The sequence below is a fragment of the Natator depressus genome, chromosome 24 (genome assembly GCF_965152275.1).
Source record: "Natator depressus isolate rNatDep1 chromosome 24, rNatDep2.hap1, whole genome shotgun sequence".
In the NCBI taxonomy this organism is placed as follows: domain Eukaryota; kingdom Metazoa; phylum Chordata; order Testudines; family Cheloniidae; genus Natator; species Natator depressus.
This window is the reverse complement of record NC_134257.1, coordinates 18579757-18594944: the sequence shown is the minus strand read 5'-3', so window position 1 is coordinate 18594944 and position 15188 is coordinate 18579757. Positions and strand designations below refer to the sequence as shown.

The 15188-nt window shown below is 49.5% G+C and overlaps 1 protein-coding gene across 1 annotated transcript; it reads right to left on the bottom strand.

The window, feature by feature from the left end:
• Positions 1-3449: 3449 nt before the first annotated feature.
• LOC141977561 (uncharacterized) lies at positions 3450-14285 on the bottom strand. Its single transcript, XM_074939076.1, is given in 4 exon segments — positions 3450-5071; positions 7000-7043; positions 9590-10867; positions 14201-14285. Coding segments are annotated over 3 exon segments (2670 nt in total). The 5' UTR covers positions 14201-14285; the 3' UTR covers positions 3450-3723.
• Positions 14286-15188: the final 903 nt, after the last annotated feature.

Genomic DNA, 15188 nt, shown 5'->3' with positions numbered 1-15188 from the left:
CCCCAGCTGGTGTAAATGGACCTAGCTCCATTGATTCAATCCTGAATCTGTCCTTCCAGGCACATCCATTTAACTAGTCTCTTAGCAGAGGTTAGCTAAAGATTCTTTTCTTCATCTGCCGTCCTTACACTAGGCGCTGTTATTAGCCTGTAACTCAGTTGTACCCTGAGTAGGGTTTGGAAGCATCTGGCTGCTAAACCCGTTTCAGAGGCTTAATAGTTAAATCACTGATGTCTGTGAGATTTTTCTTATGGCCCCAAGCTGCAGTTTGAGCTGCTGATGATGGTGTTTTTGGTGCTGATTTGCTTGTTTGATGCAGAGTTTAGGTTGGCCTGGGGTCTGGGAATCACCAACATCACTCAGACTAATTTGGAATTTGCGGATTGTAATCGCGTTGTGTGGGGCTCTGAGGATGATTGGCTCATATGATGCCACTCGCCAGCCAAGTGCGACTGATTCGCTCTATATTCCACAGTCCGTAATCCATGCAGTGGCATCTCTTTGCTCTGGGTATTCACTGCTTGCAGTTTCATCATTACTGATATCTTAGAGAAATACTTTTGTCTTTTAATAAACTCCCAGTCAGTTGGATCTGACACTCTGTGCATCTGATTTGTATTGCTCTTAGAAAAACATGGAGCAAGGGGCATCAGCTGGACCTCAGCTTTGACTCCATCTCCCCCTCAGCCCTGCAGATTTGGACTGGATAGGTCTGTGGACATCAAGACGATCCAGAGTTGGAGTTAATGCTAACAAAAACATAGGAAAGGCTCTTAAACCTCCTGCTTTTGTGTTTAAGCCAAACGCTGGCTCTTAGAGACCAGGGGGAGATTGTTACAACGTGACCCTGTCACCCACTGTGCAGCCAGGGGTCTGTCATGAGTAGATCCAACTGCCGAGTCCCCCCACGTGTTTGTGAGCCAGCTGGGACTGGTTAAAGTCTGATCTCTGCTTCTGGCTCGGGACTCTAGGATGCACCACCAGACTCAAACCTCTTGTCATGAGCCACCCTAGACCCCCGAAATCAGTGTCTGAGTCCTCCTGAGTGCTCCAGTCACTTATACACACTCCCCTGGAGCACCTAGGTTGTGGGGGCTCTGGGCTTTTTAATGGGGGCGAGAGTAATTAACAATCGGAATGACTTACTCCATCACTGGCAACTTTTAACTCAAGATGAGAAGTTTTTCGAGAAGATCTGCTGCAGGAATTATTTTGGAGACACTTTCTTATTATTATTATTATTTTGGAGTCTCTCAGGCCCCCTCCACCCTGGCCAGGGCCATAGTGGGGAGGTGGTCGGCTCTCAGCCCCACCCCCGGCACTCTGGCCGGGGACACTGGGGGGCTGAGAGCAGCAAGCGGGGGTGGGGCCTCGTCCTGAAGGGGCGAGTCAGGGGTGTCTAGTCTCCCCAAGGGGAAGCTTCATCTGCTGCCCATGCTAGGAACACAGGGTTAGCAGAGGACCCCAGTGACTTCGCTTTCAAAGCACTCGAGAGTTACAGGTCTTTGAAAATACCAAAAGTCCTGAGAGCCCTTCCTGGCGCCGTGGGCCTGATCTCACTCCGCATGGGAGTTTAAGGAACCATCTATACTTGAAAATTAAATCAGCATCGCTGTGTGTCGGTCGGGGTGTGTGACCAGGCAGGGGAGTGATCAGGCAGAGGTGGGGTTGGTGGGACACAGAATTAATTCGTGAGTATTTGGGGGCTTGCGGTGACGCTGGGATCTGGGGGCACAGAGGAACGAGGGGCTGCTGCGGGAAGACATGTTTGGTGCTCAGGAGTTGCCAGGTGTGCGGGCTGAAGACAGTTGGGACAGGACAGTGATGGGTCCATGTGGGAATGTAAAGGGAGAGTGGGGAGGCAGAATGGGCCAGGATTCGGGTCTGAGGTTATGCAAGGGGCGATGCTCCCAGTGGTGCAGACTGGGGAAGTGGGTGGGAGCTGGTGAGCTAAGAGCTGAGGTCACTCTGCAATGGGGGAAAGTCCTGGGGCAGAAGAGGGGATGTCAAGCAGGGAGAGTGCTGGGGGCAGAGTGGATAAGGTGGGGGTCACAAGGAGGAGGAGAAAGGGGGGAACTCCAATCTGGGGAAGGGACACCCGAAGGAGGGCTGGGAGGTAGATTTAAGAGGGGGAGGTAGAGAAAGAGGGAGACCCTGGGTGGGAAGAGAGACCTGACTGGGGGGTTAGTTAAAGGGGATATCGGGAGAGGGCAAGGAAAAGAGAATCCCAAGGATGGAGCGGGTTGTCCTGAGACGGGAGGGAGCCCAGCAGGGACAAGAGAGCCTGGAGAACACAAAGGGGGCAGACCTGTGGGAGGGGAGGAGAATGGGATGGAGAGGGCCAGAGCCAGGGACTTAGGGCGTGTGTCCGTTAGGGATCTATCCCGATTGTGGCCGGGCCAGGCCGGAGACCATGGGGCTGTACCTGGGGGACCTGACTAAGGAAATCTGGAAAAGGCAGGGAGGCTGCCCCACCTCGCTGCCCTTTCCCCCCAAATCCTTTGGACTGTTGGAATTGCAACAAGGGAGATACCAGGATGAGCTATGGGGAGATAGAGGGAGTATTGGGGGCTCCGGGGGGGGCAGGGATGTTGAGGGACCATGGGGAGATGGCAGGGGCTGCTGAGGGGGATATTGAGGGACCGTGAGGGGGGACAGCGGGGGCTCCTGAGGGGGAAATTGAGGGGCAGTGGGGAGCAGTGGGGGCTCCAGAGGGGGGATATTGAGGGGCAGGGGAGGGGAAGGCGGGGGCTCCTGGAAGGTAGGGTGACCATATGTCGGTTTCCTTGCTCACTGCAGCAGAGGAAGATCCACCTCGGGGCCCCGACTGGTCCCTCCCCTGCAGCCGCAGCTGCCGGATCCCGCCCGGCCTGAAGCCGGCAAGCGCCTCTTGCCGGGCCACCTGCCCAAGCTGTGCCCCGGCTGGGAGGGGTGACAGGCCCGGCCCCGGCTCCCCACCCTGCCCAGGGGGAGAGGCCCAAAGGAAGGTGCCAACCGACAGGCGGGCGCCACGTCCCGGGCCTGCGCCCGCCACCCAGACAGGGAGCGACACTGCCCCCCACCCACCTCCAGCGTCAGGCCCGTGGAATGCATCCGATGTAACCATCACTGTAACATCACGACAACCACCATGCTCAGGGCATCGTGAGCCTTCCGAAAACGCCCGACTTGACACACTTTCCATCAGATACCACACAATCCTTTCACAAGGATGAGCACGGGGGTGTAGGGTGTTCCCCAAGGTACAGAGCATCACACCGTGTAATGACCTTCGGGTTCATTAAACAACCAACCAGTGAATGACACAGGAATACAACTTTTAATAAAACAAACGAGAGAGTTTCTGTCTGTGGGGACCTGCTGTGCACAGCTATACTGGGCTTCCAGGGCACATCACTAAATCCCTGCATTCATAATACAGTCCATTATGTGGGAGCGTCTCTTCATTATAATCCTCAACAAACACATCTCGACAACCCCGACCCAGATCAGGGCCCCGTTGCGCCGGGGGCTGCACAGACACACAGGGAGACACCGTTTCTGCCCCAGCCAGTTTACAGTCTAAGTCGACAAAGGATTATTCTCTCCGTGTTGTAAGAAGGGGAAACTACGGCACAGAGAAGACGAGATGCGATGAAGGCCCCACAGTCAGGCTGTGGTACAGGAAGGTCTCCTGAGTCACACTCCAACACTCTGACTGCAACGCCATCCTCCCCGGTGCCACTAAACGGACTTTTTCTCTGCCACCTCCAGAGCCTCAGTGAGCAGCCGGTGGGCATCCTCAGCAACGCCTTCCAGAAAGGAATGCAGGGTGCAGAATGTGACTTGCCACGAGATCGCTGCAGCTAGGAAGGTTCCATACACTGGCAGGAGGCTTAGGTACTTTTTAATTTGTATCATGGCATGACCCGTCTCCTTGTCCCCTTGCTCCCAGGCAAGATGAGTAGGCTTAGATGATTTAGGTTTACATGATGTTAAAAGACAGTCGGTGAATGGCCCTATTCCACTACCTAAAACTTTACTCAACAGCTCCAAAGCATTTTCTTTAGAGATTTCCTTGGCCAATGGGGTTTTTATCACTTCCTTCAGCTGAGACACTGGTTTCCTGACCTGTTTGGAGAGTTTAACGAGGGATTCTTCATCCAAACCAAAGACTTTGCAGTACTCGATCATAGACTCCACCAGGATGTCAATGTCACATGAGACAGAGAGGTGGGGGATGGGAACAGCTGCAATAACACATGACTTCAGGGCTCGTTTCCAGATCTGGCTCTTCAGGGCTTCTTTTTTCTTAACCAGGATTGGCTCTGAGATGTTGGGAAGCGCCAAGAGGAAAACGTGTCTCTTGTGAGAGTCCAGTTCATTGGCCAGAGTTTCCTGCAGTTGAGGCGAATCGTACTGGTCGAATTCCCACCTGGAAATGAGGAAAACCTGTGGGGAACTCACCCCTGCTGTCTTCAGCCTCTCCACACAGTCGTCTCGGATTGTCTGCAAGGTGGTCTCCCGGTCGTAGTTTCTTTTTCTACTTTCATTTCTCAAGTCCTCATCCACTTTGGAGCGCACAAAGTAGAACTTCTTCCCCATCTTCTGGATCTCCTGGGCCAGGTCTGCGTCACAAGATCTGAAGCGCTTCGAAGTGACAATGATGAAGAAGTCATAGCGGGCAAAGCTGACCTGCTGAAGGTAGGAGTCAGGCCGGAAACTTGGTGTCCCAATCCCAGGCAGGTCCCACATCTTCACATTGGGAAGCGTGGGATGCGGATAAGCGATTGGCTCCATTGTCTTTTCTATGATGCCAACCTCTGCCGCTCCTTCGTCATCGTCGGCTAACTCCAGCATGGCGTTGACAAAGGAAGATTTCCCAGATCCCAACTCCCCCGTGATGGCGATGTCAAGCTTGGTGTTTTTTGACAGCTCCAGGGCTTCCTGTGCTTTGGAAGCTGCTTCTGAAAGGTTCCCTGTTTCAAAAGCCGCCTTTAGCTCTTCAAGATCCTTCTCGGACATACCAGGGAGTTTAACATCCATATCTTGAAATATGCTCCTTGATACCTCTTCTGTAGCAGCCATATCCCTGGGGGGATGAGGGGAGAGAAGAGAAATATGATGGTCATTCTCATCTTTCACCCAACCAGCTGTGGTCCAGTTGTTAGAGCACTGAACTGGGACTGTCTAAGTTGCCCATTATTATTAATTATTAGTATTAATTATTTAATGTACAGAAATGACCCCACTTGATATTAGCGCACTGTCACTGCAGAGGTGCCACCCAAAATCACAGCCCCCACTATGCAAGGTCTGCACAGAACCAGACCAAGACTGGGGCCTCCATTCTACCATTCTACTGAGATTAGGGCCTCCACGGTGGCAGGCGCCACACAGACCCTGGCGAGATTGGGGCCCCATTGTGCTGGGCACTAATATACATAATTAGTAACTATGGTTAGAAAATGGAAGGGGTCTTCAAAAAAAAATCAATTTTTTGAAAAAAAATCATGAACCAGAATATTTTGATTTGGAAATGCTTTTGTGATGCCTCATGGGAGTTGTAGTTCAGGTGCCTCATGCCCCCATTTGCTATTATAGACCAGAGTCACTGGTTGTACTACATTTCCCATGATGCACCACACTTTCCCCTCTTGGAGAGAGAGCGAGGCAGAAAATGACCAGAACCTCTCACCATAGTGCATCATGGGGAATGTAGTCCAGCCGGGGATCCTCACCCATAGAGGAGAATGGGGACATGAGGGAAATGAACTACAACTCCCATGAGGCATTGCAGCTGCCCTTTCAAGACAAAATAGTTTGGTTTTCTGCAATTATGGATTTTTTCAACAACAAAAGCAGACATTAGCAGACAATGAAAAACAGCCTTCATCACACCTATAAGCCCACAGAGCTATTGAGATGACGTAGGCTCGAGCATGCTGGGACACAGGCAGTGCCAATGTCCTCATCTGAAGTCTTGCTAAGTACTTGGTTTTACCATTGGCCCAGGTTCACCTCTGGTGTAAAACTCCACCGATCTCATTAAGCTGGTATTTTAAAGAATAAAATAATTATTAATAATGCTTAAGAATCCCATTGGAGCTACAGCCCATTGACCCCAGCTGGGACCTGGCCCCATGGACTCCAGCAGAGCTATGGCCCATTCACGCCAGGTGGAGATTCTGACATAGATTTTCCCACCATCTGACATGGGTTCTCTGAGCTCCAGGCCAGTGTATTAACCACAAGACCATTCTTCCTCTTGGCCTGTCTTGCTTTTGTACATTTTCTTACATGTCTGTATTTTGCCTAGCACAATGGTTTACTGATATGCAACTGGTGTTCCTACATGCTACCGCAATCAGTGTGGGAGGGATAGCTGAGTGATTTGAGCATTGGCCTCCTAAAGCTAGGGTCATGAGTTCAATACTTGAGGGGGACATTTAGGGATCAGGGACAGTGGGATTAGTCCTGCTTTGAGAAGGGGGTTGGACTAGATGACCTCCTGAGGTCCCTTCCAACCCTGATATTCTATGATTCTATGATCTTTCTGGGGGAAAGGAGAAATATGCCAGCCAATATTGACAGAAAGGGAAAATGGAAGCAAGGGAAGACAGAAAGGAGAATTTTTTAAGGCTGGTAGGACACCAGTAGATAGCGAACAAGACCATGTATCAAGAATAATCTTTACTCATCAGCATTAAGATTAACAGGAGAGATGAGAGGTAGAAAAAGTAATGACTCGGAGCTCTGTGGTGGAGATCTCTGCTTGTGAAGAAATAGAGCTTTGCATTAGAGCTTGGCGAAAACTTTACAGCAAGTGTTTTTTGCCAGTGGCTTTTCCATCGAAACAGAAATGTTTGTTTTCAAATATTTTTCAAGCTTTTATTAAAAAAAAAACCCACCCAAAAATAGTTAGATTTTGTCAAAAACCTGAACATTTTTGATGCAAAATCCTGCCCAAAACCAACACAAAACACGCACACTCAATTTCATGGAGAGAAAAGGACCAACATTCCCCAAACAGCTCTTGCTTTCCTTATGGCAGATTCATAGACCTGAAAGCCAGAAGGGAACATTAGAGCATCAGCCTGACCACCCGTATAACACCGGCCAGAGACATTCACTGATTTACTCCTGCATTGAGCCCACAGTTGAGCTAGAGTGTATCTTTTAGGAAGACGCTCTATTTTGATTTAAAGACCCCAAATGATGGAAAATCCACCAGACCCTTGTGCATCACCTTTTAAACAAGAAAAGTGAATATCTGCTCAGCAAATTCTCTCTGAGGGCTTGGAAGAGATTTTTTCCAAGTGTTTTTTTTCCCATAGTTTAATTGAATTATCCCAGTTTCAATCACCAACATTCCCCCCCCTTTCCTCTCCCCGATATATTGTCAGTTTTCCCACAGGAAATTTGGAAATGAAAATGTTTGTGTTGACTTAAAATTCCAGTTTGGTTTCAAATAAATGGGGATTCAAAACAAAAATGCTCTGTGTGAAGTGGTTCCAAACTTCCGACCAAAAATTTTTGAACAAACACTTTGCATTCAAAATTTCTCATGGGGAAAAAAATTAGTTTTCTGACCAGTTCTACTAATTAGATACATTTATACACTGGCAAGTAAGCATATTCATTAGTGACTGGTCTAGTTTAGATAGTGTGACAGGGTCGGGCCGGATGGCTACAGGAGAGCAAAAGAAGGCAGATATATTAGCCCCAGGTTAATTAGGTCCCTTTTCCCTGGGTAAGGTAACAGGGAAGGTTCCAGAACAATCAGGAACCTTCTGGAGAAAATTAAGACAGACAGGCTGATTAGAACACCTGCAGCCAATCAAGAAGCTGCTAGAATCAATTAAGGCAGGCTAATCAGGGCACCTAGGTTTAAAAAGGAGCTCACTTCAGTTTGTGGTGCGCGTGTAAGGAGCTGGGAGCAAAAGGTGCAAGGAGCTGAGAGTGAGAACGCAGACTGTTGGAGGACTGAGGAGTACAAGCATTATCAGACACCAGGAGGAAGGTCCTGTGGTGAGGATAAAGAAGGTGTTGGGAGGAGGCCATGGGGAAGTAGCCCAGGGAGTTGTAGCTGTCACACAGCTGTTCCAGGAGGCACTCTAGACAGCTGCATTCCACAGGGCCCTGGGCTGGAACCCGGAGTAGAGGGCGGGCCCGAGTTCCCCCCAAATCCTCCCAACTCCTGATCAGACATAGGAGTCGTCGACCTGGATTATGGGTTCACGAAAACGGCCAAACTGAGGGCTGCCGTGAAGCTCCAAGGCGAGCAAATCCGCCAATAAGCGCAGGACCCACCAAGATAGAGGAGGAACTTTGCCACAAGAGATACACAGCTTCTTGATTCCAATGTAATAAGAATTTATTCAACTATAAAACCATTTCTACATGAAACATGATGACAGAACAAAGAAAATACAGAGAACTGATATTTTGAAGAACTAGCTATGAGAGAGAGATGTATAACAGGCTAGCATTGTTTATCTGAACATACTACCCTGTTAGCAAATATTGATCCTACTGGAAAAGGAATATGAGGGTTTTGCTGTGTCACTAGATGGGAGACTCATCTGGATTTAAGGGAGGTTGGAGTGGGTCTCTGAGGAGAGATGACCTAGGATGTGGGCAGAGCAAAGCTGAAGGAGGAACCCTGGGAGCAGCCTCTCCTAAGGAGGAGGCCTGAGCTGATCTTTGTTGTTTTACTGTTGTTCCCTTGGTTAATAAAGCTGATCTCAGGGTGGGTTTGGGCCCTGCATGTTATAGCAACTGTTGTTTATGCACTATAAGCCGCTTTGCGATAGTTTATATATTGCAGTCCCAGTAACGTGGAGAAAAGTTGGGTGAAATTTTTCAGTTGAATAGTACATTTGCTGAAGAATGAACTTCCAGGGTGACCAAAACTAATTACAACATTCAGGACAAATAACGTTGGCTGATTAAAAACTTTAAAAAAAAAAGTTAAGTTTGTTTTGACATTTTCTAATGGTTTGACTTTTTGGTTTCAAATGGTGTTTCGTTTTGAAATGTGGCTAGATTTACTTAACTAAAAAAGGGGAGGGGCAGAGGGGTAAAAAAAAATCCAGAAACAAAACCAAAAAAAAAAAAAGAAAGAGAGAGAAAAAATCAACTAGGGGCAAACAAAATATTTTGTTCAACCCAAAATGATTTTTTTAATTTTGTCAAGAAAAAAAATCAGTTTTCATTCTAAATGAACTGATTTTTTTTAAAGATTGCTTTGGTTCAGCCACTGAACCAAAAAAAATCAACTTTCCACTCAACCCTCCCCAGCAGACATTCGACACACGCCAGCCATGCCAGGGGAGAGGCTAAGAATCAGGGCAATGCAAATCAACCCTCCAGCAGATGAGAGGCCATTGAAATCCACAGACAGCAACAACCCAAACAACATCTTGGAATGGGAGCGGCACGTTCTTATCGGCAGCTTAGCGACCCATGGACATAGTTCTAGGGTAGACACTAGGCGTCTCACAAACACAGATGGGTTAATCCTCAGTACAGCCCTGTGAGGCAGGGTATTGTAACTTTTTTTAAAATGTAATTATTGTTTCTTGGCCCAGGGAATGAGGGGTCAGACTCGGCTTGATGGCGTTTCTCTGTCTCTCAATCTTGACACTTTCCCATCTTACTCCAGAGCTTTCTTGCGAACCCCTTGTGCATCCGCAGCCACCTTCTCCAGGAAGTTTGACAGAATGGAGTAGGACGTGGCAAAGGACAACCCGGCTGCAGCCAGGGTGCTAATCACTGGGACGAAGTCAAAGCATTGTTCGACTGAGCGGGTGAGGCTGCACCCAACCTGGACAATCTTCTTCATTAATACATCTCGGATGAGATCTTCCCCTTGCGGTGAGACAATAACAGACTTGAGCTCTGCGACAGGCTTCCCAGCCTGCCTGGCCAGCTTAGCTAAGGAGTCATCGTCAAGGTTGAATTGTTTATAGAAGGCGATCATGGATACCAACAGGAGGCCAACATCACAGGCAAGAGAGACACCTCTCATGGGAAGGACATTGATAAAAGCTGACACCAGGGATATTTTCCATAAGTGTCCACGCAGAGCAGATTTCTTCTTCTCTATGATTTCCGGAGAGAAGTTGGGGAGGCTGAGCAGGAACACAAGTCTCTGTAGATGAGGGAGGTCCTTCTCCAGAGTCTCCTCCAGCAAGGGAAAATCATACTGGTCTAAGTCCCAGTTGGAGAGAAGAAAGACCTGGGGGTTGATTGCTCCTTGGTCTCTCAGGCATTTCCTGGTGTGCTCCCTGATCCTCTGGAGAACATTCTCTTCGACGTAGGCTTGAGGATGAGCCCTTCTTGCATTGGCCAAGTCTTCATCCACTTTGCAGCGCACAAAATAGAACTTCTTCTCCATCCTCTGGATCTCCTGGGCCAGGTCGGCGTGGCTGGATCAGAACCGCTCCGAAGCAACAATGACAAAGAAGTCATAGCGGCTGAAATTCACCTTCTGGAGGTAACTCTCTGGTCGAAAATCCATCGCCCCGATCCCCGGCAGGTCCCACAGGATCACATTCGGGTAGCTTGGATGGGGATAAGCCATCGGCTCGGTCGTTGTTTCTATCACCCCAGTCTGGGCCGCGCCTTGATCTTCAGCACCCAAACCGCGAAGGGCATTGATGAAGGAGGATTTTCCAGAGCCCGTCTCCCCTGTGACAGCAATGTTGAGCTTGGTGTTTTCCAGCGACTCCAGATCCTCCCGAGCTTTGGTGGCTGCCTCTGCCTGGCCTCCATCCTTGAAAAGCTCCATGAATTTCTCATGCACCTTTAGCGCTGCATTGAAAAACCCCTTAGGGTCTGACTCAATGTCAATGCCCTTCGTCAGAGTTGAGAGAGACTCCATCTGCCGCAGAGAAGGAAATGGATATCGCCGTTACTCTGAGTTGGTTTTTAAACAGGTGACTTAAAACGGCTGGATTAAGGCCTAGGTACTGTAATTGTAAATTCCTGCATCTGTCAGCACAGACAATCCAGGAAGTTTTTGGAAAGTGTAGGGGACAATTTCCCGGTGCAAGTGCTGGAGGAACCAACTAGGGGCAGAGCTCTTCTTGACCTGCTGCTCACAAACCGGGAAGAATTAGTAGGGGAAGCAAAAGTGGATGGGAACCTGGGAGGCAGTGACCATGAGATGGTCGAGTTCAGGATCCTGACACAGGGAAGAAAGGAGAGCAGCAGAATACGGACCCTGGACTTCAGAAAAGCAGACTTTGACTCCCTCAGGGAACTGATCGGCAGGATCCCCTGGGAGAATAACAGGAGGGGGAAAGGAGTCCAGGAGAGCTGGCTGTATTTTAAAGAATCCTTATTGAGGTTACAGGGACAAACCATCCCGATGTGTAGAAAGAATAGTAAATATGGCAGGCGACCAGCTTGGCTTAACAGTGAAATCCTTGCTGATCTTAAACACAAAAAAGAAGCTTACAAGAAGTGGAAGATTGGACAAATGACCAGGGAGGAGTATAAAAATATTGCTCGGGCATGCCAGAGTGAAATCAGGAAGGCCAAATCACACCTGGAGTTGCAGCTAGCAAGAGATGTTAAGAACAACAAGAAGGGTTTCTTCAGATATGTTAGCAACAAGAAGAAAGTCAAGGGAAGTGTGGGCCCCTTACTGAATGAGGGAGGCAACCTAGTGACAGAGGATGTGGAAAAAGCTAATGTACTCAATGCTTTTTTTGCCTCTGTCTTCACGAACAAGGTCAGCTCCCAGGCTACTGCACTGGGCAGCACAGCATGGGGAGGAGGTGACCAGCCCTCTGTGGAGAAAGAAGTGGTTTGGGACTATTTAGAAAAGCTGGACGAGCACAAGTCCATGGGGCCGGATGCGCTGCATCTGAGAGTGCTAAAGGAGTTGGCGGATGTGATTGCAGAGCCATTGGCCATTATCTTTGAAAACTCATGGCGATCGGGGGAGGTCCCGGACGACTGGAAAAAGGCTAATGTAGTGCCCATCTTTAAAAAAGGGAAGAAGGAGGATCCTGGGAACTACAGGCCAGTCAGCCTCACCTCAGTCCTTGGAAAAATCATGGAGCATGTCCTCAAGGAATCAATTCTGAAGCACTTAGAGGAGAGGAAAGTGATCAGGAACAGTCAGCATGGATTCACCAAGGGCAAGTCATGCCTTACTAATCTAATTGCCTTCTATGACGAGATAACTGGCTCTGCGGATGAGGGGAAAGCAGTGGACATGTTGTTCCTTGACTTTACCAAAGCTTTTGACACGGTCTCCCACAGTATTCTTGTCAGCAAGTTAAAGACGTATGGGCTGGATGAATGGACTATAAGGTGGATAGAAAGCTGGCTAGATTGTCGGGCTCAACGGGTAGTGATCAATGGCTCCATGTCTAGTTGGCAGCCGGTATCAAGTGGAGTGCCCCAAGGGTCCTGGGGCCGGTTTTGTTCAATATCTTCCTTAATGATCTGGAGGATGGTGTGGATTGCACCCTCAGCAAGTTTGTAGATGACACTAAACTGGGAGGAGAGGTACATACGCTGGAGGGCAGGGATAGGATACAGAGGGACCTAGACAAATTGGAGGATTGGGCCAAAAGAAATCTGATGAGGTTCAACAAGGACAAGTGCAGAGTCCTGCACTTAGGATGGAAGAATCCCATGCACCGCTACAGACTAGGGACCGAATGGCTCGGCAGCAGTCCTGCAGAAAAGGACCTAGGGGTTACAGTGGACGAGAAGCTGGATATGAGTCAAGAGTGTGCCCTTGTTGCCAAGAAGGCCAATGGCATTTTGGCATGTATAAGTAGGGACATTGCCAGCAGATCGAGGGACGTGATCGTTCCCCTCTATTCGACATTGGTGAGGCCTCATCTGGAGTACTGTGTCCAGTTTTGGGCCCCACACTACAAGAAGGATGTGGAAAAATTGGAAAACGTCCAGTGGAGGGCAAAAAAAATGATTAGGGGACTGGAACACATGACTTATGAGGAGAGGCTGAGGGAACTGGGATTGTTTAGTCTGCGGAAGAGAAGAATGAGGGGGGATTTGATAGCTGCTTTCAACTACCTGAAAGGGGTTCCAAAGAGGATGGATCTAGACTGTTCTCAGTGGTGGCAGATGACAGAACAAGGAGCAATGGTCTCAAGTTGCAGTGGGGGAGGTCGAGGTTGGATATTAGGAAAAACTTTTTCACGAGGAGGGTGGTGAGGCACTGGAATGCGTTACCTAGGGAGATGGTGGAATCTCCTTCCTTAGAGGTTTTTAAGGCCCGGCTTGACACAGCCCTGGCTGGGATGATTTAGTTGGGGATTGGTTCTGCTTTGAGCAGGGGGTTGCACTAGATGACCTCCTGAGGTCCCTTCCAAGCCTGATATTCTATGATTGCAGCAGAATCTCATCTTTCAGTTACTAAAAAAGAGAGAGTAATTTCCTAACCCTAGTGACTGGTGAGAAAAACTCAAAAATGTCATTACATTTAGGTACATTTGAGCTAATGCAGGACTGCTGCCTGAACCTGCAGAGAGCCTGAACTCATCACTTTGAGGGGGTAGCTGTTCTGTGCATCTGACTGGGGTGTTAACTCCCTGCCCACCCCACCCCAGCAGGGGATTATGTGTGGGGCAGAAGGAGAGGAGCAAAGCAGGCCTGCCTCTGCCATCACCACCCCAGGAGAGACACCTGGGCTGACGGGGGTAAGTTCTAGGGGATCCCACGCCTGACACCAATGCCTCTGTGCATGGGGGGAAAGTGAATGGGGATCCCATGCCACTGCAAATCCAAGTGTGTGCATGGGTGTGTGAGCTGGGAGGCTGGAAGGGCTACAGTCCCTAATTATCATAACTGATCAGTTCCCTATTGCCGTATCCTGAGCTCCAGTCAGAATTGTGGCCCTGTCACACTGGCTGCAGCCCAGACATACCCCACCCTGGTGAGCTCATGGACTATTCAACCCTCTCCTCTTCTCCCCCTGCCCCGCGTAGTTCAAGCTTCCCCTGGGAGCAGGGCACCCACCTGCCCTTTGCTAGTCTCCCCCCGGCTAAGGAGTAGGGCCCTGGGAAAGTGCCCAGCGAAACCTAGCGCAGGGCGAGCGCCCAGCAGGCCTCTGGAGTGCTGGGAGCTCGCAAACATACCCAGCTGTTAATGCAACACGGCCAGTGGCTGGCAGCAGCTCCGGGAACCGGGAAGGGGAGATTTAACCCCCTACCTGGGCAGAAACTCTTACCGGCCACCCGAGCGAGCAGGACGTTCCCCGCGAAGCACAAGAGACACCCCGATGCAGGGCTCTGTCTGCTTCCCTCTTCGGAGTCAAATGGAAAGCAAAAGCTGCAGAGAAAAGCAGCCCTGTGAAATTTGCAGCCACACCCTTTCCTGCCGGATAAGCTGCAGCCAGCTCTGAGTTCCTGCGTATACCAGAGAGCGGTACTGGACAGATGGACAGACAGACACGGGGACTGGAGGGTGGAACCCCCCAAAATGTCAGGATTGCATTAACAAAGAAAGAAAACACTGAGTATGGAACAGAGGCTCATTTAATTCACTTTCAGTCAAGTAGACAAATTTAGTTGTGGTGCAAAACTCCTCATTAAAGCACTAATCAGCGGCTGTCGTTTGATTGGTTTTTATTCTATCCCCCCCACCCTCCTGCCCTGCCCCAACACGCACCCACACCCACACCGAAAAGTTGTCCAGGCCTCTGAAATAGCAAAATAGGGGGGGTAATGGATAGAGAAATGGAGGAAGAGAGAGAGAGAGATGGGTGTGTATGGAGGATAGATAGATAGATAGATAGATAGATAGATAGATAGATAGATAGATGGGGTGGCTGGGGATGGATAGATATAGATAGATAGATAGAGGGGTGGGGTGTGGGGATAGATAGATGGGGGATAGATAGAGGGGAGGGTGTGGGGATAGATAGATGGATAGAGGGGGTGGCGAGGGATGGATAGAGTGAGTGAGTGTGTGCAGGGGTTTGGACAGATGCGCTGCGATGTCTCGCAGAGTCTCTCGTGTGTCGAGAACACTCCCAGACGTTCCCCACGTGTTAGGAGACCTGTTATCTGGGGCTATGACCCAGCTGGTTGCTGGCAGCTCAGGGGCAGGCAGTCCTGGGAGGGGTGTCTAGGGCTGGGCTTTCCTCAAATGCTCCGGATGTTGGATGCCTCCATGTCTGAGAACGTAGCCCATGGTTCACTGGGCTAGTTTGTGCC